Source organism: Triticum aestivum, chromosome 7A (assembly GCF_018294505.1).
Source record: "Triticum aestivum cultivar Chinese Spring chromosome 7A, IWGSC CS RefSeq v2.1, whole genome shotgun sequence".
Classification (NCBI taxonomy): domain Eukaryota; kingdom Viridiplantae; phylum Streptophyta; class Magnoliopsida; order Poales; family Poaceae; genus Triticum; species Triticum aestivum.
In genome coordinates this window covers 72,459,401-72,482,964 of record NC_057812.1, presented here as the reverse complement: position 1 = coordinate 72,482,964, position 23,564 = coordinate 72,459,401, and the positions used below count along the sequence as shown (strand labels likewise).

At 46.3% G+C, this 23,564-nt stretch overlaps 1 protein-coding gene across 8 annotated transcripts; it reads left to right on the top strand.

Annotated features, from left to right (window-relative positions):
- Positions 1-11,186: 11,186 nt before the first annotated feature.
- Positions 11,187-14,112, top strand: LOC123150090 (uncharacterized). Of its 8 annotated transcripts, none has more exons than XR_006474961.1 (6): positions 11,197-11,693; positions 11,804-11,864; positions 11,978-12,044; positions 12,784-12,853; positions 13,445-13,615; positions 13,916-14,112. XR_006474961.1 is itself a non-coding variant. In XM_044569887.1 (5 exons), the coding sequence occupies exons 1-4, from the start codon at positions 11,558-11,560 to the stop codon at positions 12,839-12,841; spliced, it is 339 nt and encodes a 112-aa protein (XP_044425822.1). In that variant the 5' UTR covers positions 11,187-11,557; the 3' UTR covers positions 12,842-13,615; positions 13,916-14,112. The 8 variants fall into 8 exon arrangements, 4 of the variants coding, with proteins under 4 accessions (XP_044425822.1, XP_044425821.1, XP_044425823.1 ...); XR_006474960.1 differs by having other exon boundaries at positions 11,203-11,693; positions 11,804-11,881; positions 12,784-12,841; XR_006474959.1 differs by having other exon boundaries at positions 11,208-11,693; positions 12,784-12,841.
- The last annotated feature ends 9,452 nt before the right edge of the window (positions 14,113-23,564 follow it).

The following is a 23,564-nucleotide window of genomic DNA, read 5'->3' as shown; positions in this document are numbered from 1 at the left end:
TTGGAGGCGGCGACCGAACCTTTACAAACGAGGTTGGGGCAATCTCCACAACTCAATTGGAGGCTCCCAACGACACCACGAAGCTTCACCACAATGGACTATGGCTTCGCGGTGACCTCAACCGTCTAGGATGCTCAAACACCCAAGAGTAACAAGATCCACAAGGGATTAGTAGGGGAATCAAATATCTCTTGGTGGAAGTGTAGATCAGGGCCTTCTCAACCACTCCCGAGCAAATCAACAAGTTTGGTTGGCTAGGGAGTGAGATCGGGCGAAAATGGAGCTTGGAGCAATAATGGAGCTTAGTGGTGGAAGAGGTGAGTCAACGGGGAAGAAGGGGACCCCTTATATAGTGTGTGGAGAAGATCCAACCGTTACCCACCAACCAGCCCGCGGCCAGCGATACTACCGCGCCTGGCCAGCGGTACTACCGCAAGGCCGCGCGGTACTACTGCTTGCAACCAAGCGGTACTACCGCACGGCTGTGCGGTACTACCGTACCGACCCACGGTATTGCCGCAACCCCAGCAAAGAACCGATAAACAGACGCACAGGAGCTGGGGGCGGTACTTCCGTACGCGCGGTACTACCGCGCCCCCCATGCGGTACTACCGCGAGGCAAAAATCCCAGTCAGGGGAGAAGGGAAACTTCCGTGCCTACTTCCGCAAAGAAACGGAAGTAGCAAAAACCCGACACAGTAGTACTGCCGAGGGGCGGTACTACTGCCTGACTGCATAGCACGGTACTACCGCTCGGCGAAAACGGTACTACCACGGTAGGTGCGGATGTAAAAAATTACATCCGCTCCTACTACCGCAAAGGGGCAGCACTAGCCTGGTGGGCAGCGGTAGTGCGGCTCCAGGGGAGCGGTACTACCGTGGGCACCTGCGGTACTACCGCGCCGCCGTGCGGTACTACCGCGGATGCCTACGGTACTACCGTTGACCTGGGAGCAGTACTACCGTAACCAACAACGGCAGCCAGACAAGGGAGGCAAGAAAACGGAGGAAGCTCCAAGGAAGAAGGAGGGGATAAGAAGGAGATGTGTATGTGATGATTCCACCCAAACTTTTCCAACGCGGACCCTCTCTTAATAGTACGGCTTTCCTACGACTCAAATCCACCAAAAAGAAATGTAGAAAAGACGCCGTCTTCGTCAGTCTTCGAGGGGCACCCAATCGTCTTGTGCCTAGCAAAGAAGTGTCTGGAATACTCATGGCACACGATTAGTCCGCAAATGCGTTGTCATCAATCACCAAAACACTTAGGGATAAATATGTCCTTACAATCTCCCCCTTTTTGTGGATTGATGACAAAACGGGATTTGCACAAAGAAAATACTATTAAGTAAATGCAAACCCCTCCTCTCTATAATATAGACGGGCTCCCCCTAGATGTGTGCCACCTAGATGAGCGCTATGGACTGCATGGCACACGAATACTAGGAAGAGAGCTCCCCCTATATTATAGAGACAAGGCATATCTATCACTAGACAAGATAGTACAAACATAAGTTAACTAAGATAGATAGAGTGCATATGTCTTACACCATATGTAGGATAGGTCTCGAAGGCACAAACCAAACAAAAGCAAACGAGGCAAACGAGGTCCAAACGACAAAGCAAACAAACACACCAAGCACGACACAATGCAAATCCCTACTCTCTCTCCCCCTTTGGCATCGAGACGCCAAAAAGGCAGAGAGGACACCTACACACACGGGGTGGCTCAGGCAGAGAAGTCGTCCCAGTGCTCCTCGTGCTCCTCGTCAGACTCAGCGGCGGGGATAGTCTCCTCGAGGTCATCCTCTGAACTGGTCCACTTGTATCCCTGCTTTGACATCCAGGCAGCCTCGGGTGTGATGACGTCCTCAGACCCGCCAGACACATCCTCTCCAAAGAGCCTCATAACCTTCTTGTCACGGCGGCGACTCTCCTTGTCTGCCATGTGAGCCTTGTACTGTCCCTTCGCCTGCATGCAGAAGAGAGTCTTCATCTTGTCCTTTAGCTTCTTGGCCCATGACGGCTCAGAGGAAGAAGTGGTGGACCTAGCAGCACGGTCCTCAACAACATTCTCAGCAGCAGCAGCCTCCCCCTCACCAGCAGCCCTCCTAGCAGAAGAGGCCTCAGCACAGGTAGTGGTGTTGGCCCAGTTAGGCTTGATGCGGAGGCTGATGGACTCATGGCGAATCCAGTCTGGAGCAAGGAACTCATCACCCGGGTACATCTTCTCCCAAGTGGTGGAGAGCAGCAGAAACAGGTACGGTCCATAGATAGGTACCTTGCGAGTGAACACCGCAAACCGAAGCTCACACCACATGATGTGTGAGACATCAAGTGGCTGAGTCTGAGAAGAACGTGCCTCTGCACACAAGAGCAACATGTCCACTAGATATGCATGTACCTTGTCCTTGTCGCCAATGCGTGGGAACAGAGTGTTGCGGAAGATGCGATGCATGATATCCAAAAAGGAGTTTAACACCCAAGATGACTTGCCATTGGAGAGTGCCTTCTCAACAAGGAAGGGCTGAAGCAGGTTCTTGTTGGTAGACTCAGAGTTGGCATGGGGGCGAACGCGAACGGGGGTGTGAAGCCCGTCATCAGGAATGTGCAGCAGATCCATGCACTCTTTCCATGTAGCAGACAGCTGACGGCCATTGGTCATCCAGGTCATCCTCCGCTCCTCCCCGGGATGAAAGTACACTGAGGCAAAGAACTGACAGATGAGCTCAGGGTCATAGCCAAGGTGAAAAGAGATCACCGGCTCAATAGCAAACTACTCCACCAAGTCCAGAGCCTCTCCAAAATAGTCACGAAACTTGTCCTTCCGCATGTGATGCATGTCTATCCACTTGACCTCCACGAATGTATTCTGCTTGCTCTTGATTACATCCAGATAGATGAGAACCTATTGCTTGTTCCAGAACATCTCAGTGCCTCTGAGCACAGCCCGAGGAGTCACATAGGGATTGACCTTCCGGCGTTCGACATACTTAGTGACAGAAATCTCGTCCATGCCCTTAGCAGGTTCCTTTTGCTTGCTGGCAGTGGTCTTGACATTGCGCTTGGGGGCATTGAAGCCCTCTGGGGCTTCATCTTGGGGGTTGCGCAGACGCTTGGAGCCAGTGTCATGACTGGGATTGGAACGGCGAGAGCCACCACCTGAGACACAGAATGCAAAAACACCCACAACAGACAAGAGAGATTAACACAAAGACCACAACAACGCAAGTGAAACAAGCAGAAAGCACACATGATAAACGCCTAGAGAGAGATTTGATCCCTACGGTAGTACTGCCAAGTGCTACGGAGCTAAGATAGTAGTACGGCTCTTAGACGCGGTAGTACCGTGCAACATCATTGTAGTACCGGGTGTAGGAGCGGTAGTACGACCTTAGCGCCGCGGCTGGCGCGGTAGTACCGCGTCTGCAAAGCGGTAGTACCACACGGTACGGTAGTACCGCACCTGACGGGCGGTAGTACCGCAAGAGCGGTAGTACCGCACATTAGGCACGGTAGTACCGCACCGCGTCAGATCTGAACAGGTTCAAATCTGAAAAAGCCTGCGAAACCACGGCGGTACTACGGTTGGACAAAGCTACCACAAGACATCATATCAAGTATGTTTCCTACGCATCACGACTCTCCTACATCCTACTCTTGCACAGATTTGGCCTAAAATCTCAAGAACGACAAGTTTCTCCCCAAAACCCTAGAAGCAAGAGAACAGCCAAGAAAAAGAGGGATTTAGGGAAAAACCTTGGTCCATGGCAAGAGGAAGTGGTGGGGAACGATCCCACCAATCGGAATCCGAGGAGAGTGGCCGGAGATGGAGATCTAGCGAGGGCCTCCGGCACCGTTCTTGAGAGAGAGAGACGTGGAGAGAGAGACAAAAGAATGGGTATGGGGAGTTGGAACTCCCCCGCCCGAGTCATAACCCCCACGCGCCCTCGACGGCGCGGTAGTACCGTGCCCAGACATGGTAGTACCGCCCGGCGCGGTACTTCCGAAGTATCGCACCCGAGCGGTAGTACCGTGCTGTGGTGCGGTAGTACCGTGCCTCCCAAAGCGGTAGTACCGCGGCCTAGACGCGGTAGTACCGTGAGCTCAAGAAGATGCACGTTTCGAGCACACGAAAAACTGGATCTTTGCACAAAACACTCCGAGCCAACACGACACCACAAGACCATGCAACACACAAAACCAGAAAGGCACACAACAAACGAACCAACCCCGAGACACCACCTCTCCAAAAGAGAGGGCGGTGGCCGTAGCCACCTATGTTTGAGTCAATTGGTATGGCACCGCGAAGAATTATCCTTGGGTCCATGACCAAAACTCGTCTTTGAAGCACAAGTACCATCAAACATGGCTAAAGTGAAAGACTTGATTGATTTATGCATAATGGGGGGAGGGAGAGTTCATTGAGAGAACATCACTCCCCCTATGTCCATGCCTACATCTAAATAGGACAACACGTTGAGTATGGTGGGGTGTGCAAGGGTTCAAGCAACATTGCTCGAATCGATGATATTTAGCTCATGCCTTAACTCGCGAAATCTTGCTTCATCCAAGGGCTTCGTGAAGAATCTGCAAGGTTATCATGAGTGTTGACGTAGTTGAGCTCGATCTCTCCTCGCCTAATGTGATCCCGGATGAAGTGATACCGACACTCAATATGCTTCGTCTTGAAGTGTTGCACCGGGTTGAGGGAGATCTTGATGGCACTTTCATTGTCACACCAAAGAGGCACTTTGTCACAAATGACACCGTAATCCTTTAGAGTTTGCCTCGTCCATAAGAGTTGTGTACAAAAACTACCGACCGCCACATACTCCGCTTCGGTGGACGAGAGAGACACACAACTTTGCTTTTTGGAGGACCAACTTACCAAAGAGCAACCAAGAAATTGGCACCCTCCGGAAGTGGACTTCTCAACCAACTTACCAAAGATCGGGGCCTTCTCAACCACTCCCGAGCAAATCAACAAGTTTGGTTGGCTAGGGAGTGAGATCGGGCGAAAATGGAGCTTGGAGCAATAATGGAGCTTAGTGGTGGAAGAGGTGAGTCAACGGGGAAGAAGGGGACCCCTTATATAGTGTGTGGAGAAGATCCAACCGTTACCCACCAACCAGCCCGCGGCCAGTGGTACTACCGCGCCTGGCCAGCGGTACTACCGCAAGGCCGCGCGGTACTACTGCTTGCAACCAAGCGGTACTACCGCACGGCTGTGCGGTACTACCGTACCGACCCACGGTACTGCCGCAACCCCAGCACAGAACCGATAAACAGACGCACAGGAGCTGGGGGCGGTACTTCCGCACGCGCGGTACTACCACGCCCTCCATGCGGTACTACCGCGATGCAAAAATCCCAGCCAGGGGAGAAGGGAAACTTCTGTGCCTACTTCCGCAAAGAAACGGAAGTAGCAAAAACCCGACACAGTAGTATTGCCAAGGGGCGGTACTACTGCCTGACTGCATAGCGCGGTACTACCGCTCGGCGAAAACGGTACTACCGCGGTAGGTGCGGATGTAAAAAATTACATCCGCTCCTACTACCGCAAAGGGGCGGCACTAGCCTGGTGGGCAGCGGTAGTGCGGCTCCAGGGGAGCAGTACTACCGTGGGCACCTGCGGTACTACCGCACCGCCGCGCGGTACTACCGCGGATGCCTACGGTACTACCATTGACCTGGGAGCAGTACTACCATAACCAACAACGGCAGCCAGACAAGGGAGGCAAGAAAACGGAGGAAGCTCCAAGGAAGAAGGAGGGGATAAGAAGGAGACGTGTACGTGATGATTCCACCCAAACTTTTCCAACGCGGACCCCTTCTTAATAATACGGCTTTCCTACGACTCAAATCCACCAAAAAGAAACGTAGAAAAGACGTCGTCTTCGTCAGTCTTCGAGGGGCACCCAATCGTCTTGTGCCTAGCAAAGAAGTGTCTGGAATACTCATGGCACACGATTAGTCCGCAAATGTGTTGTCATCAATCACCAAAACACTTAGGGATAAATATGTCCTTACAGGGTCTGCAACATTCAGATCTGTATGTATCTTGCAAATCTCTATGTCTCCCTCCTTGACTTGATCGTAGATGGAATTGAAGCATCTCTTGATGTGCTTGGTTCTCTTGTGAAATCTGGATTCCTTTGTGAAGGCAATTGCACCAGTATTGTCACAAAAGATTTTCATTGGACCCGATGCACTAGGTATTACACCTAGATCGGATATGAACTCCTTCATCCAGACTCCTTCATTTGTTGCTTCCGAAGCAGCTATGTACTCCACTTTGCATGTAGATCCCGCCATGAAGCTCTACTTGAAACTGCACCAACTGACAGCTCCACCATTTAATAAAAATGCGTATCCGGTTTGTGACTTAGAGTCATCCGGATCGGTGTCAAAGCTTGCATCGACATAACCATTTACAACGAGCTCTTTGTCACCTCCATAAACGAGAAACATATCCTTAGTCCTTTTCAGGTATTTCAGGATGTTCTTGACCGCTGTCCAGTGATCCACTCCTGGATTACTTTGGTACCTCCCTGCTAAACTAATAGCAAGGCACACATCAGGTCTAGTACACAGCATTGCATAGATGATAGAACCTATGGCTGAAGCATAGGGAATGGCTTTCATTTTCTCTCTATCTTCTGAAGTGGTCGAGCATTGATTCTGACTCAACTTCACACCTTGTAACACAGGCATGAACCCTTTGTTTGCTTGATCCATTTTTCACTTCTTCAAAAAAAAATCAAGGTATCTGCTTTGTGAAAGTACAATTAAGCGTCTTGATCAATCTCTATAGATCTTGATGCCCAATATATAAGCAGCTTCACCGAGGTCTTTCATTGAAAAATTCTTATTCAAGTATCCTTTTATGATATTCAGAAATTCAGTATCATTTTCGATTAGCAATATGTCATCCACATATAATATCAGAAATGTTATAGAGCTCCCACTCACTTTCTTATAAATACAGGCTTCGCCAAAAGTATGTATAAAACCATATGCTTTGATCACACTATCAAAGCGTATATTCCAACTCCGAGAGGCTTGCACCAGTCCATAAATGGATCGCTAGAGCTTGCACACTTTGTTAGCACCTTCTGGATCGACAAAACCTTCTGGTTGCATCATATACAACTCTTCTTTAAGATATCCATTAAGGAATGCAGTTTTGACATCCATTTGCCAAATTTCATAATTATAAAATGCGGCAATTGCTAACATGATTCGGATGGAGTTAAGCATCGCTACGGGTGAGAAGGTCTCATCGTAGTCAACTCCTTGAACTTCTCGAAAACCTTTTGCAACAAGTTGAGCTTTGTAGACAGTAACATTACCGTTAGCGTCAGTCTTCTTCTTGAAGATCCAGGCTTTTCCCTAGTAGTGATACTTTGTGAAGGAAGTGCTATTTATATATTCTTGATTGCCCTCAAAATTTTTGGGCACTCTTTCCTATCCAAATCATTGCCTCGTGACAAAATTAAGCTCCATTTGCCTAGTAATTCTTCCTCGACAAATTTCCAAAGTTTTTTCCACCTAGAAGCATTGTGAAGGAAGTACCATTTTTATATATCCAAATGACATGAAATTTATACAGTTTCTTCATATGCCCAAATTATCACCCTCCTCCAAATTGTGGCTCAGTCAAATCATCTATGTGAGCCCAGGTTCAATTTATATTTTATGGCCAGATTGGCACATTGCAAAGCAAGTGTTATCCAGATCCCTCCTATTACCCTTAAACTTTTTGGGCACTCTTCCATACCCAAATCATTGCCACATTAGAATATTCAGCTCCATTTTCCTGGTAAATCTGTCTCAGAAAATTTCCAAAGTTTCTATCTCGAGAGAAGCTTTGTGAAGTAAGTACTAGCTAGGCTTACCCAAATGATCTGAAAATTTACCAGGGCATGACCGTACCTATGTAACTTACCTACACCAAATTTGATCTCATTTCATTTATCCAATTTCTCTCGCTAATTTTCCCAAGTTTCTGTCCAGAGAATAGCATTGTGAAGGAAGTACCACTTTGGCATGTCCAAATGGTATCAATTTTCTACAGTGCTTTCCTATGCCCAAATAACCATCCCACCAAATTTCAGCTCAATCCATTCATTATTTTGGGCCCAGCTTCAACATTCATATTTCTGTCCAGTGTGGTACTTTGCAAAGCAAGTACAACCTAGGCTCCTCCTTTTGAGCTAAAAAATTGTGAAGACAGTCTTCTTAGTATATGATCATCCTCAGCCAAAACTCACGCCCATTGGCCACGTGCATTTCCCGTATTGCTAATCAACCACTTGGCTGCTAATTCATGTTTGAGCATAGTTCGGTCTCCTCGTGAGAATCTTATGTTGTAATTTTCTTCCTAGCACCTACCTGGGGAGTACCCAACCCCCTAGGCATGCCTAGGCCTTCCAGAACACATGGCAACGCCACAGCCACGCGGTGACCACGCGGCGGGCATGCGAGTTTACGTGCTCTGGAGTTGGGGCCCTTGTCCACCATCCAAACCTCGATGTATCGCCAACAAACCATGTATTTCTGATTAAATAGATACTTATATACATAGAAAGGATTTTTGTAAAAAATAAAGAGCAAACTATAAGGTAGATGCAGTTCAAAATTGACCCCTTCCTACTGAATCGGCGGAAATTTGTCTTTTTCACAAGTGGTGGATCAAAACTTTTGACACCCAACCATTTGGTCAATTGTGAATCAAATATGGCCTAATATTTTAGAAAAATGATACGGTCCAATTTTGCAACAAATATATGGTAGCTCCTTCACAAAAAACTCATTTTGGGCATTCAAAAAATGGAAAATGAATTTTCCGTGCAAAGAAAATGAAAAGTCCCTTAGGCAACATTGTTTGGAATTCCAAGTTGCACCCTTGTGCACAATATGAGATCATTTGAACAAACTATGCCATGAATGTGGCCATAAGATTGATCATTTGGCTTGAAAACCCTGAATCTTCACGCATGATAGCTCATTTCTGAGAACACTTTTTAAAAATAATTGCCGTATTACAAGTTTATTATTTTTCCTGGAAACTTGGTCACATATAATGACACAATGCGAAGGTTTTACATTTTTTTTGTTTTTTTGATTTTTTATGCCCGTTTCGAAATGCGATCAAAACGGCGGGTTTGACCGTTCGTAGCTAGTGGTTGAATCTTGGAAAACTTTTGATGTTTCTATGATTAAATAGATATTTATTTACCTAGAAATGATTTTTTGAAAAAATAAAGAGCAACTATGAGGCAGCTGTAGTTCAAATTTGACCCGCTTCCTACTAAATCGGTGGGAATTTGTCTTTTTCACCAAAGATGGATCAAGGCTTTTGACACCCAACCATTTGGTCAATTGTGAATCAAATATGGCCTAGTATTTTAGAAAATTGATTTGGTCCAATTTTGCAACAAATATATGGTAGGTCCTTCACAAAAAGAACTCAATTCACCCCGCAAAAAAAAAGAACTCAATTCGAGCACTCAGAAAATGGAAAATGAATTTTCCGTGCAAAGAAAATGAAAACTTCCTTAGGCAACATTGTTTGGAATTCCAAGATGCACCCCTGTGCACAATATGAGATCATTTGAACAAACTATGTCATAAATGTGGCCATAAGATTGATCATTTGGCTTGAAAACCCTGAATCTTCACGCATGATAGCTCATTTCCTAGAACACTTTTTAAAAATAATTGCCGTATAACAAGTTTATTATTTTTCCTCAAAACTTGGTCACATATAATGACACAATGTGAAGGTTTTACAATTTTTTTTATTTTTTTGAATTTTTATGCCCGTTTCGAAATGCGATCAAAACGACGGGTTTGACCGTTCCTAGCTAGTGGTTGAATCTTGGAATTTTTTTGATTTTTCTGTGATTAAATAGATACTGATGTACATAATTTTGAAAAAAATAAAGAGCAAACTATGAGGCAACTGCAGTTCAAATTTGACTCGCTTCCTACTAAATTGGCGGGAATGTATCTTTTTCATCAAAGGTGGATCAAGGCTTTTGACACCCAACCATTTGGCCAATTGTGAATCAAATATGGCCTAGTATTTTAAAAAATTGATTTGGTCCAATTTTGCAACAAATATATGGTAGGCCCTTCACAAAAAGAACTCAATTTGGGCACTCGGAAAATGGAAAATGAATTTTTCGTGCAAAGAAAATGAAAACTCCCTTAGACAACATTGTTTGGAATTCTAAGATTCACCCTTGTGCACAATATGAGATCATTTGAATAAACTATGTCATGAATGTGGTCATAAGATTGACCATTTGGCTTGAAAACCCTGAATCTTCACGCATGATAGCTCATTTCTAAGAACACTTTTTTAAAATTATTGTCGTATTATAAGTTTATTATTTTTCCTGGATACTTGGTCACATATAATGACATAATGCGAAGGTTTTCTAATTTTTGATTTTTTTGAATTTTTATGCCCGTCTCGAAATGCGGTCAAAGCGGCGGGTTTGACCGTTCCTAGCTAGTGGTTGAATCTTGGAAAACTTTTGATGTTTCTCTGATTAAGGGCCAGTTCTTTTCGGCGATTCTCCCAGAATCGCCCCCTCCCCAGCTTCTCCCAGAATCGCCACTCCATATTTTTTTACAATCCTATCTAGTTAAGGTCTAATTAGCTAGGATTGTAAAAAACATATGGAGTGGTGATTCTGGGAGAAGCTGGGGAGGGGGCGATTCTGGTAGAATCGCCCAAAAGAACTGGCCCTAAATAGATACTTATGTACCTATAAATGATTTTTGGAAAAAATAAATAGCAAATTGTGTGATGGCTGTAGTTCAAATTTGACCCGTTTCCTACTGAATCGGCAAAAATTTGTCAATTTGATGGGAGGATGGTGAAAAGTTTTTAACACACAATCATCTGGTTAATTGGACATAAATATGGTCTAATATTTTTGAAAAATGAAATGGTGCCATTTTGCAGCAAATATTTGATAGATTCTTTACATTGATGAGAAAATATATAAGAGAAACTAAAGAAGAAATACAATTACATGCGCTTAATTCTGATTGGTGGAGACGTTTGTGCCATGGATCGATGACATGGCACATATCCATCCATCCATCCATCTCCTCATCCCACATCCATCCATCCATCCACCCATCCATTCCCCACCGCAAACCCCTACCTGTCTCCACCCCATCGCAAACCCCTCCTCCCTTCCCCTTCTAGATCCACCGGCGAGCCCTTCCTCACCGCATAGCCACCCCCGCGCCCATCCATGGCATCCCCCGCGCCCTTCCATCAGCATCCATGGCCTCCCCCGCGCCCTTCCTCACTGCATCGCCACCCCGACCCCCTCCCTTCCTCTCCCCGACGCCCCCTCGCTCCGGGCCTTCATCCTCTCCGGCCAGATCAACCGGGCGCGGCCCCTACCCTAGGCAGGGAGGGTGGATCGCCGCTGCGCGGGCGCACGGGAAGGGGCGGCGGCGGAAGCGCATCCCCAAGATCTAGCCCGTCAAGCACCGTGTCGAAGTCTCTCCTTCGAGGAGCTCTATGTGCGGGTGTGCGGAGGCGCTCGTGAGGGCGGTGGTGGCCTTCTTCGACGCCTTCCTCGTCGACTGCTTCCTCTTCTGGTTCCGCCGCTGCCGCCCCCTGCCCCGGCCCCGACAGCCCCGCCTCCGCCCACCGGGTAAGCCAACCCTACCTCTCCCTCTCCCTCGCGTCCGGCTCCTCGGTTCGTTCGTTCTTCGATCCCAGGCGGTGATGTTTTTATTTTTTGGTGCGTTCATGTCTGTGCAGGATCCGCTCGTGCCCAAGGACTGGACAGGGGAGGCGCTCCGGGCCTCGGACGAAGAGAAAGGTGCCCTGGGTTTCTCGGTCAGATTTGTGATTTCGCGGTATTGGTTTGGTGTGCTGTGTACCTGTGGTTGACCTCTCTGCCGCTGGTTGGATGTCTGTGTGGTGTTGTTTCAGGTTTTGCAGAGAGCACATTGTCGAACCAGCAGATGGCGATGACACAGATGAGGAGCTTAGGCGAGAGGTACGCCTAGCAGAGCACCGTTAAATGAATTTCTGTTACTTTTTCAGTCACATGCGTGAGGAATGGTTGTGTTGTGCGGTTATTGTTACTGTCAGGTTGTAGCTCTAGGTCGATTGTGTTGTGGCTGACCTCTCTGCTGCTGGTTGGACGCCTGTGTGATACTGTTTCAAGTTTTGCAGAGAGCACAGGCTCGAATGAACAGTGTGTGTGGAACGAATTCTTGTCTGAATTCTCTTCTTGTGGGAGTATGAACTTGCTTGCAGTATATTGGAGTATCAACTTGGAGCATCTAGTTAGAGTAGCATCTTGCAACACATTCGATTACTCTAGTACTGATAGTTACAGTAGAATCTTGCAAAATGGAGTAGTTAGAGTAGCATCTTCGATTAACTAAATTGATGATAGTTGTTGTTAAGTTGGGACTTGCAAGCAGTAGTGCTTGCAAGCAGTAGTTCCCTCTTCTTATCTCTTCTTGCTTGCAGTAGTTTAATTTATGGTTTGTCTTTAGTGGAGTATTTCTTGAACTGTGTTGTATTCCTGTGACTAAATGGTGAATCCAGTTACAGCAAAGCATCATCTCCTTGTCAGCTTAAGTGTAATGGAGCTGTTTTGTTACTCTATGCCTACTTCGTTACAGTTTGCATCATCATCTTGTCGTTTATAGCATAAACGCCTTCACTATTCTTGCTCTGAACCTTTGATCCTGATACTGATTGTATTTGTCTTGATGGAATTATAGGCAACATGGTGAATCTAGTACAGGCATCGTTGGCCATCCTCTTCGAGGCTGTGTTTAGGTGATTCCTCGGGTAGCCATGACACTACTCTGGCTGATTAGTACCCAGTGGCATGTTTGTAATATTTACAGGGATTTTACTTGTAGAAATAATGCTCATGGTATATTTTTATGTCCTGCAGCACATGCTCTTTTTCGGTCTGTACGGAATCTTGAATGGTGTTTTGGCAGCTGGGATATTAGATTGCACTTCTTTATGTGATTTACTCATGTTGGTACTGCTTGTTAAGTGATTATCTTTATGCCCTTGCTACCAGTAGAATGGTCTATACATGATTGCTCTGTAACTTGTCTTTTCCGGAACATTTTGCTTGGTCCTTCATATCTGACTATGTAATGTAGAAGCTCTACTTTATCCTAACAGTTGCATGTAGCATTGTGCTACTATCTGTGTGATGCTAAACAATATGCTCTTAATCTGTTGCTATATTCTCAAGTGTTGTTTACCATTTACATTGTTTTTACATTTGCTATATTCACAAATAGTAGTAGTGTCTGGTCTAGATAAGCAAACAAGTACTGTAGTAGTGTCTGGTCTGGATAAGCAAACAAGGTATGATCTATGCAGTTGTTGACCTGAATTGTTTGTTTCTGGGCGGTGTAGGATGAGCTGCAGCAGGACGACCTGTAGCGGAAGGACTTCAAGGGCAAGATCAAGGAGAACCAGGAGATGATCACCGGTTACCTCATCCTCGTCGGCATGGTTGGCTCCTTTGGCACACCCCTCTTCGGCTCCCACCAACTTACTTTTGTCGCTGGCTAGCAGCATTTCCAGGTACAGTTGTGTCCTGCTCTCTTGCCCTCCGTTTAGTTTTTGTTGGAGTGTGCATGGTGGCATCCTGAGCCCGCACTGTAAAATATGCTTTGCCTTCTTCATGAGCTGGCACTATAAATTTTTCTGTCTTGTTGATAATGCCATATGTCCTATGCAATCAGATTACATTTCTGTTTGTTATGGTAGTATAAAAAATATTGGTGCTGTTGTAATTTTCATAGTGTGTGCCTTTCATTTCTTTATTTTGATTGTTTCCATTGTATTCTATATGCTTCTAATGGCTGATCCTTCCAATGCCAGGTGTTGCGTGTTCTGGAAGATGGAAGAGGAAGAAAATTTATTTTTGTTGAACTATTTTTTTGTATTATGTTTTGTTGTACATATGATTTGATAGTTTTGTATAGGAACATGTGATACTATTTTGTAGGGCTTTACAGCCTGTGATGTAAACATATTTAGTGATGAATTATGAAATTATTTGCAAAATTTATCGAAAAGGAGAATCATTTGTATGAATATGGGCCGCATATATGTGAATGGGCTGAGAAGTGTACTGGACCAACTACCAAGATCGAATTATTATTTGACTGTATAAAATGGCTGAATGTAAACCAGAAAATGGGCTGCACAAAATAGTACTCCCTCCATTTTTATATACAAGGCCACTATGGAATATATGTTTTGCATCTATACAAGGCCATCAACAGTAATCGAGGCAAAATTAATGATATTTTCTCGTACTAGCAACTTGTTTAATAGTTGCATGCATGCAGTCATAATGACAGTCAGCTACTTCCTTCACTCAGTTTTCTTACATGCATGTGGGGTATTAATGATCCCAGTAAACGAAAAGAAAGGCTGATTTTCAAAGCAGACATTAAATTTTACATTGGTACCTGTAATTTAAGTTTGTGGCCTTGTATATAAAAATGGAGGGAGCTTTATCTAATATTAAAGGAAGATTTCATAGTTCTCCATAAGTCATTTTTTTGTATCCGTTGATTTTAGACGGCCGAGATTTAATTGAGTGATCCTTGTGTTCTCTTTACATCCTTCTGCCTCGATAGAGAAAAAACAGATGAGGAGAGCACCGGCATGTCTCCTTGTCCCATACGGCCACCATGAAGTTCTTGTAACACGTGTCTTCAAACCCCTTTCTCGCTGGCTAACAGTGGAACCTCCTGGCGCCCATCTCTTCTTAGCTACGCTCCTTCTTTCCCCTGCTCTCGCTGATCTCCCCGTCTCTCTCATATCCCCAGGAGGCTAGCAGGAAGCTGCCGTCGCTCAGATCCGGCCACCCCACAGCCTCCGCGCCCTTGCCGACCTTCGCCGTTGCCTCGCCACATTGCCTCCTTCCGGTGAAGACGCCTCGAACCACCCAGTTTCCCAGCGAGGTGCTCGGGTTGGAGATGTGGAACGCCGGGGACGGCAGCAGCGGCTGCAGACATGCCTGCCAGGCTAGGCAGGGCGCCGCGGCTGGCGGCATCGGCGTGTGCAGGGCGGTGAAGGTGCTGCGGCAGCTCAAGCTCGGGCACGAACTAACTGGCTCGCTGGGCAGCCGGAAGGAGGAGAAGGGAGGCGCCAGAGGTAGACGAAGGTCAGGCGGCAGACGGAGGCGGTGGTGACGCGGCGGGTTGGCTTGCTTGACGGAGGAGCGGCGACCGAGGTGTCGGCACAGGGCTCCTCTCAGGCGCGGTTGCGTGCGTGCGTGTGGCGGCGGAGATCGATCCAAGGGAGTGATTGGGGATCGAGCACACGCTCTCGTATGTGGGATGTTGCTGGGCCGGTTCGCCCGGTTTGGTCTATTGGGCCACCAAGCTGTAGGAAAATGTTGGGGAGAGAGAGGAAGAAATGGGACGGCCTGGTTTTAGATAAAAGAAAGGATTTACATTTTCCATTTTAGTTCCCAATACATCTTTCTTTCGTCAAGCACTAGCTGACTAGCGCACGTGCGTATTTCTTTCATCAAAGCACCGGCTGACCAGGCGCACAAATTGATATCTGTTGATCCATTCCAAAAAAAATGAACGGTCCTGACCATGCGTCTCCGAGCAGCCGCCTAGCACACATACGAGCATTGATCAATCCGTTTCCATGAAAAACATGTTCGATCAATCCGTTCCAAAAAAATAGGGACTTCATTGAAGCGATGAAAAAAGATTTGCGTGTGTCTATATCAATCTCACGACCTGCCATCTCGACGTTAAGGCTGCCGCCAATTGATGTAGCACCTGCATGTGCTAAAAGTTAGGATCCGTTTTTGAATCAATGGTCTCACATCGCCTTTTTACACAAAATTCTACTAGCTTATATATGTTGGGAGTTGTGAGAATCAACAGACGAGGCATTAACAGATAGAGGTGGAGATATGGGTCCATTACCCAAGAGAAAATGAAAAACGAAGCAATTAATTATCCTGGCTGCACATGAGCTTGGGTGATTCCGTGGGAAAACCATGACCAAACCAAAAGAAGCTTCGGTCGATATTCTGGGACAAATATAGCCCAAATGAAAGCACAACCAATCAAAAGAAGCGCAACCGTATTAAGTATACAAAAAGAAAAGGGAGTTTATTCTAGACTACTAGACCACTTTGAAAACACTGTTCTCTGATGATGATGCTTCTTTGTGGTTAATACATGCACGTTGCATTATAAGAACATGCAGAACTAAGAACTAAGACCATTTTTAGATGACAAGACCATTTATGTACTTCAAAAGTTAGGCTACAAGACCACTTCGATTTTGCAAGTTCGGTAGGTGCACTTCATTTGCAGACAACAATCTAGATATGGAAGGTTTAACTTTTATTTTGTTGTTGTAATTACAAAAATAGATGACAACATTGAATAGACCATTGTTGAGGATTTTCATAACCCACCTTTAAGATTAGCAACATTTTCCGAATTGAGTGTTTTTGAATCGGATTACCAAATAAATGGTTATATGTTGCCATCATCTTCGTCACCAATCATCTCAACTTTATTTCTATTTCTTAGTATTCTAAATTTAGTGTTTTGGAGTCTGATAATTAGATAAATGGTGACCCATTATCGTCTGCAGCAACAATCGTTTTAGCATTATCTCCGGTTTCTCAATTGATGACTAGACTCCCGTTGCAACGCACGGGCATATTTCCTAGTATTCTTGAAAGGTCAAACGTGCATAAAAATTGATGGGCTGAATAGTTGGGCTTGGCCCATGTAGCCGACAGAAATTAACAAAAATAAATGTACTAAATCAGCTGAATTGTTGGCCCCGGCCTATGTAAAACACCGAACTGGACCGAGCTGATTCTTATCCACGTCAGCTTGCCATGCTGGATCCTACGTGGTCTGGGGAGGCTGCTAGTGACCAAAATTTTGGTCATGGAACCAACGACGTTTTACATATCACAAAGAAGGTCGTTAATTCTAGTTTACGACCGCCAACTTTTGACCATCTGTTTTTGGTCAAAAATGGTCACAAATGAAAAACAATGACCATTCAGCGACCAATAGTGATGGTCGCAAGTTGACATATTTCTTGTAGTGGAGTTGTCGGTGTCAAAACCGGCAGATCTCGGGTAGGGGGTCCCGAACTGTGCGTCTAAGGTGGATGGTAACAGGAGGCAGCGGACACGATGTTTACCCAGGTTCGGGCCCTCTCGATGGAGGTAAAACCCTACGTCCTGCTTGATTGATCTTGATGATATGAGTATTACAAGAGTTGATCTACCACGAGATCGTAGAGGCTAAACCCTAGAAGCTAGCCTATGGTCTCATTGTCTGTTGTCCTACGGACTAAACCCTCCGGTTTATATAGACACCGGAGGGGGCTAGGGTTACACAGAGTTGGTTACAAGGGAGGAGATCTACATATCTGTATTGCCAAGCTTGCCTTCTATGCCAAGGAAAGTCCCATCCGGACACGAGACGAAGTCTTCAATCTTGTATCTTCATAGTCCAACAGTCCGGCCAAAGGATACAGTCCGGCTGTCCGGAGACCCCCTAATCCAGGACTCCCTCAGTAGCCCCTGAACCAGGCTTCAATGACGATGTGTCCAGCGCGCAGTTTTGTCTTCGACATTGCAAGGCGGGTTCCTCCTCCGAATACTCCATAGAAGATTTTGAACACAAGGATAGTGTCCGGCTCTGCAAAACAAGTTCCACATACCACCATAGAGAGAATAATATTTCCACAAATCTAATCTGCTGACACATTTGACAGCATGACATCATGCCATGGCCCGGTCATTATTCGAACCGTTTTTCTCAACCAGCTACTGCACACATCGCGAGGTGGTTTCCTTGGCACGTCTTGTCGAAGCAGAGATTGTGTCCCCTTATCACGGGATTCTCATCAATACGGATGCGGGTAACCCAACCATGCCATCAATTATGGCACTTGGGGAATAAGAGGTTTTACCAGGCGAGTGGGGAGGCGCATCGCCTCTTCCGCCCTTATAAAGGGATTAGGATTCACTCTTTTCACCCACGCCCTCTTCCTGATTCATTCCATTCAGCTCAGGCTCCAGCGCCCAAGCGTTCACCTTCTCTACCCACAAAAGGTCTTCCAAAGATGTCCGGATCCGGATCAGGAAGCAAATGGATGGCCTCTACCGTCCGAGAGAAGGATGTCACAAAGCTTCGGGAGGCCGGGTACCTGGTCAAGAAAATCAGCCACCGTCTCCCGACAGCGGGACAGATCGTCCCTACTCCCGAACCCCACGAGAGGGTTGTATTCCTCCCTCACTTTGTCCGTGGGCTAGGGTTTCCCCTCCACCCGTTCGTCCGTGGCATCATGTATTATTATGGGATCGATCTTCACGATCTGTCCCCTAATTCCTTCCTCAACATATCGACATTCATTGTCGTGTGTGAGGCTTTTCTCCGTATTTCGCCGCACTTTGGTTTATGGCTGAAGGTTTTTAATGTGAAGCCCAAGGTGGTGGGCGGCGAGCATGCCGAGTGCGGGGGCGCTATGGTGAGCAAGATGCCCAACGTCGTATGTCCAACGAGAACCTTTAATGATTCTGTCAAGGAGTGGCAACAACAGTGGTTTTACATCACTGAGCCGTGCGGCAAGGAATGGGCCGCCTCTCCCGAGTTTCGATCCGGCGCCCCTCTGCGGCTTACATCCTGGGTCAAGAAAGGCCTGGACTGGTCCTCATCTGATGAAATGTCGGTGCTTCAGATGCGCGTTAAAGATATGTGCGATAAGAACATTGAACTTGTCAACGTAGTCCAGGTGATGTTAGTCCGCCGGATACTGCCTTGTCAACACCGAACTTGCAATCTGTGGGATTTCGATCCGGCCAGGCACCAAACTTTGCGAAGGTTCTTCGACTCCTCGCACGAGGACATTTTGAAGGTGCTTTTCAAGCCTAGAAAATCATGGCCGGACTCCGCCGAAGACCATGGGTACCAACAGTCCCACCCTGCAAGTTCAGTGAGTTTATCAAAATTTTCTATCCGCATGACCCAAAGGAAGCGCTTAACGCATGTTTATTCAACTCCCCCAGAGCTGGACGAAGAAGGCGGAGCGGATCCATTGTCCGGCCCCGTTGCCCGAAGACCCGGCCATCCCACTTCTGACGAAGATGCTGGTCCCGACGCCCTACAAGGTGCCGAAGAAGACGGCCAAAAAGGAGGCCAAAAAGACCCAGGGCGTCCTTCATCGTCATGGCACTTCGGACACAATACCCGAAGGCTCTGATGCCCGTTCCGCCTCCGAAGAGGATAAAAAGGAGGAGGAAGATGAATCCCCTGCGGGGGAAGGAGGAAGAGGACGGCCTCCACACCCTTGGAGGCCGAACTGCCCAAAAGGGGAAGGCCTTCTCTTCCGGAGGAGTCCACTGCCGCCGCCGACAGCGACCTGGCATGGGATCCCAGGGCCCAGCCCCTGGTCAACTCGTAAGTATGTAAAATCCGAGTACGTTTAAGTGTCCGGACTCATCGTGGCCTAGTATTTTAACCTTAAGCCATTTTTTGGTAGTCCGGTGAGGTCCCGTACCAAACAATCCTCATCAAAGGACCTGCTGAGCTCAAATGCTATGGAGAGTGGGACGCCCCAAAAGGCCCCTTCCTCCAAATAGGTGCATAACACCGAGGCTTCGTCCTAGAAGGACCCTGGCCAAGGAGGAAAGGAAGAAACCATGAAGGTGGCGCCTGGAGGTCAAACCGCAGGGGCCGGACACGTGGGGGAAAAGATCCCCATAGGGTCTGACGGCGGGGGCCACCTTGAGTTCGGCTCCTCACCGGATGCGATTCCAGAGGTTTATACGGCTCCAGAATCAAGAAGGCAGCCTCCTTCGGCTGGAGGGAGCGTGCATGTTCCGCCGGCGATCTCTGTCCATCCAGAGGTGTCAGATGCTTTGTTGGTGGCGTTACGAGACGCCTCCATTGTTTACGGACACCGTGCCCTTATGGGTGTGGTGATTGAGAAGATTCAGTCAACCAAGAGTGGACTGAACGAAGCCTGTATCAGCCTTATAAGAGGCTTTGAGGTATGTTTTATAAGTTGCCGAAGAGTGTCATAGTATAGATAGTAGCCCCTGATACCCTGTTCGGTGAAAGAAGGAACCGGACAGGGGATCGCATTGATGATCACAGGATGACTCATTGAGTAATATTGATTTCTCTTTTGTTCCAAGCAGATACCTGTATCGGCTGCTGCTTCTCGTACTGCGGAGATCTCCGGACTGAGTCAAAGTCTGGAGCGGGCCATAGAAGAAATTGGCCAACTAAAAATGCAGTTGAGGGATAAACAAGGTATGCACAAGCATTGCACACATTTATTGTGAAATAAATGTTCAGTATGAAATAAGCTGCATAATTTGTGCTAGGGGTTATGACCGAAGTCGAGGCCCTCAAAAGGGCCATTGCCAACGCCGAGAAAAAGGCGGCCATGGAGCGGACTCTTCATGAGAAACACGAAGCCAGAGTTATTAAAGCTGAGCAGGAGCTGCAAGAGGCCGTAAGTAAATGCGAGGCCTTGGAGCAGAGTTTAACGGAGAAAGAGTCCGAACTCACCAAGGCACGTCAAGCCACGAGCGACGCCCGGGGGGAAACCCAAAGCGCCCTGCAGGGGATCCAAGAGGCGAGGAAGATCACGGCGGGTAAGGCTTTTCCCATGTAAAGCAAGTATTTGAAGGGAAAACTATGTTTATGATTGTGAATCCGGAATTCTCAGGTGTATTTGCCGAGGTACATCATAGTATATCAGATGCCGCTCAATTCTATCGAGCTGAAGGAAGGAACACCGCCGATAAGCTCTTTTGGTCGCAGTATTTGGCACCGAATTATCCGGTGCCTATTGATGATCAACTGAAACAGCTGATCGAACTGCATAAGGCGGCAGAACTAGCCATGAAAGATATGGTTATCCGGCTATGGCCTGCCGAGCCGATTCCAAGCAGCTACTTCGGGCTCGTGAGGCGGCTTGTAAGCGCTTGCCCTCGACTTGACGTCATCAAGCGGTCGGTCTGTATAGAAGGAGCGCGAATGGCCTTCGCCCTTGCAAAGGTGCACTAATGACCCACAAGTATAGGGGATCTATCGTAGTCCTTTCGATAAGTAAGAGTGTCGAACCCAACGAGGAGCAGAAGGAAATGGTAATCGGTTTTCAGCAAGGTATTCTCTGCAAGTACTAAAATAAGTGGTAACAAATAGTTTTGGGATAAGATAAATTGTAACGAGCAACAAGTAACAAAAGTAAATAAAGTGCAGCAAGGTGGCCCAATCCTTTTTGTAGCAAAGGACAAGCTGGAGCAAACTCTTATAATAGGAAAAGCGCTCCCGAGGACACATGGGAATATCGTCAAGCTAGTTTTCATCACGTTCATATGATTCGCGTTCGGTACTTTGATAATTTGATATGTGGGTGGACCGGTTCTTGGGTGCTTTTCTTACTTGAACAAGCATCCCACTTATGATTAACCTCTATTGCAAGCATCGCAACTACAACAAAAGTATTAAGGTAAACCTAACCATAGCATGAAACATATGGATCCAAATCAGCCCCTTACGAAGCAATGCATAAACTAGGGTTTAAGCTTCTGTCACTCTAGCAACCCATCATCTACTTATTACTTCCCAATGCCTTCCTCTAGGCCCAAATAATGGTGAAGTGTTATGTAGTCGACGTTCACATAACACCACTAGAGGCTAGACAACATACATCTTATCAAAATATCAAACAAATACGAAATTCACATGACTACTAATAGCAAGACTTCTCCCTTGTCCTCAGGAACAAACGTAATTACTCACAAATCATATTAATGTTCATAATCAGAGGGGTAATAATATGCAATAGTATCTAAACATATGATCTTCCACCAAATAAACAAACTAGCATCAATTACAAGGAGTAATCAACACTACTAGCAACCTACTAGCACCAATCACGGACTTTGGGACAAGAATTGGATACAAGAGATGAACTAGGATTTGGAGATGAGATGGTGCTGGTGAAGATGTTGATGAAGATTTCCCTCTCCCGATGAGAGGACGGTTGGTGATGATGATGGTGATGATTTCCCCCTCCCGAAGGGAAGTTTCCCCGACAGAACAGCTCTGCCGGAGCTCTAGATTGGATTCGCCAAGGTTCCGCCTCGTGGCGGCGGAGTCTCGTCCCGAAAAGTTCCTTTTTATTTTTTTTCTCATCGAAAGACTTCATATAGGAGAAGATAGACGTCGGAGAGCCACCAGGGGCCCACGAGGTAGGGGGGCGCGCCCTAGGGGGGCGCGTCCCCCACCCTCGTGAGCAGGGTGTGGGCCCCCTGGTCTTCATCTTTGGCGAGGATTTTTCTTTATTTATTTTAAGATGTTCCGTGGAGTTTCAGGACTTTTGGAGTTGCGCAGAATAGGTCTCTAATATTTGCTCCTTTTCCAGCCCAGAATTCCAGCTGTCGGCATTCTCCCTCCTTATGTAAACCTTGTAAAATAAGAGAGAATAGACATAAGTATTGTGACATAAAGTGAAATAACAGTCCATAATGCAATAAACATCGATATAAAAGCATGATGCAAAATGGACGTATCAACTCCCCCAAGCTTAGACCTCGCTTGTCCTCAAGCGAAAAGCCGATAACAATAAATATGTACTCATGTTTAGAGGTAGAGGCGTCGATAAAAATAAAATACGGACATGAAGGCATCATGATTATTCTTATAATAGCAACATATATAGATTTTGTCATATGATTACTTATGTTCAAGTGATGATCTATTCACAATGCAAAAGTATAAATCATAAACCTTATTGGGCTCCGAGAAACTATAATCTCAGTCATTGAAGCAATTGCAATTTATCATAACATCGGAAAGAGTCTATGTCAGAGCTAAAAAGCAAGTCCACATACTCAACTATCATTTAGTCCTCCATAATTGCTAACACTCACGCAATACTTGTGGTTACAGAGTTTTAATCGGACACAGAGAAAGATAGGGGCTTATAGTTTTGCCCCACAACCTTTTACCTCAAGCGTAATGTCAACAATAATGGTTCATGCTCCCCTACATCCAATTAGATATATATATATATATATCATGTTCTTTCCAACATGCTGAGCTTGCCAAAGGATAAAATGAAAAAGAAAAGGTGAAGATCACCGTGACTCTTGCATAAGGTAGAAGATAATAATAAAGGATAGGCCCTTCGCAGAGGGAAGTAGAGGTTGCCATGCGCTTTTATGGTTGGATGCATAAAATCTCAATGCGAAAGAACGTCACTTTATATTGCCCCTTGTGATATGAACCTTTATTATGCAGTCCGTCGCTTTTATTACTTCCACATCACAAGATAGTATAAAGCTTATTTCTCCCACACCAATCAATCATACATATTTAGAGCAATTTTTATTGCTTTGCACCGATGACAACTTACTTGAAGGATCTTACTCAATCCATAGGTAGATATGGTGGACTCTCATGGCAAAACTGGTTTAAGGGTATTTGGAAGCACA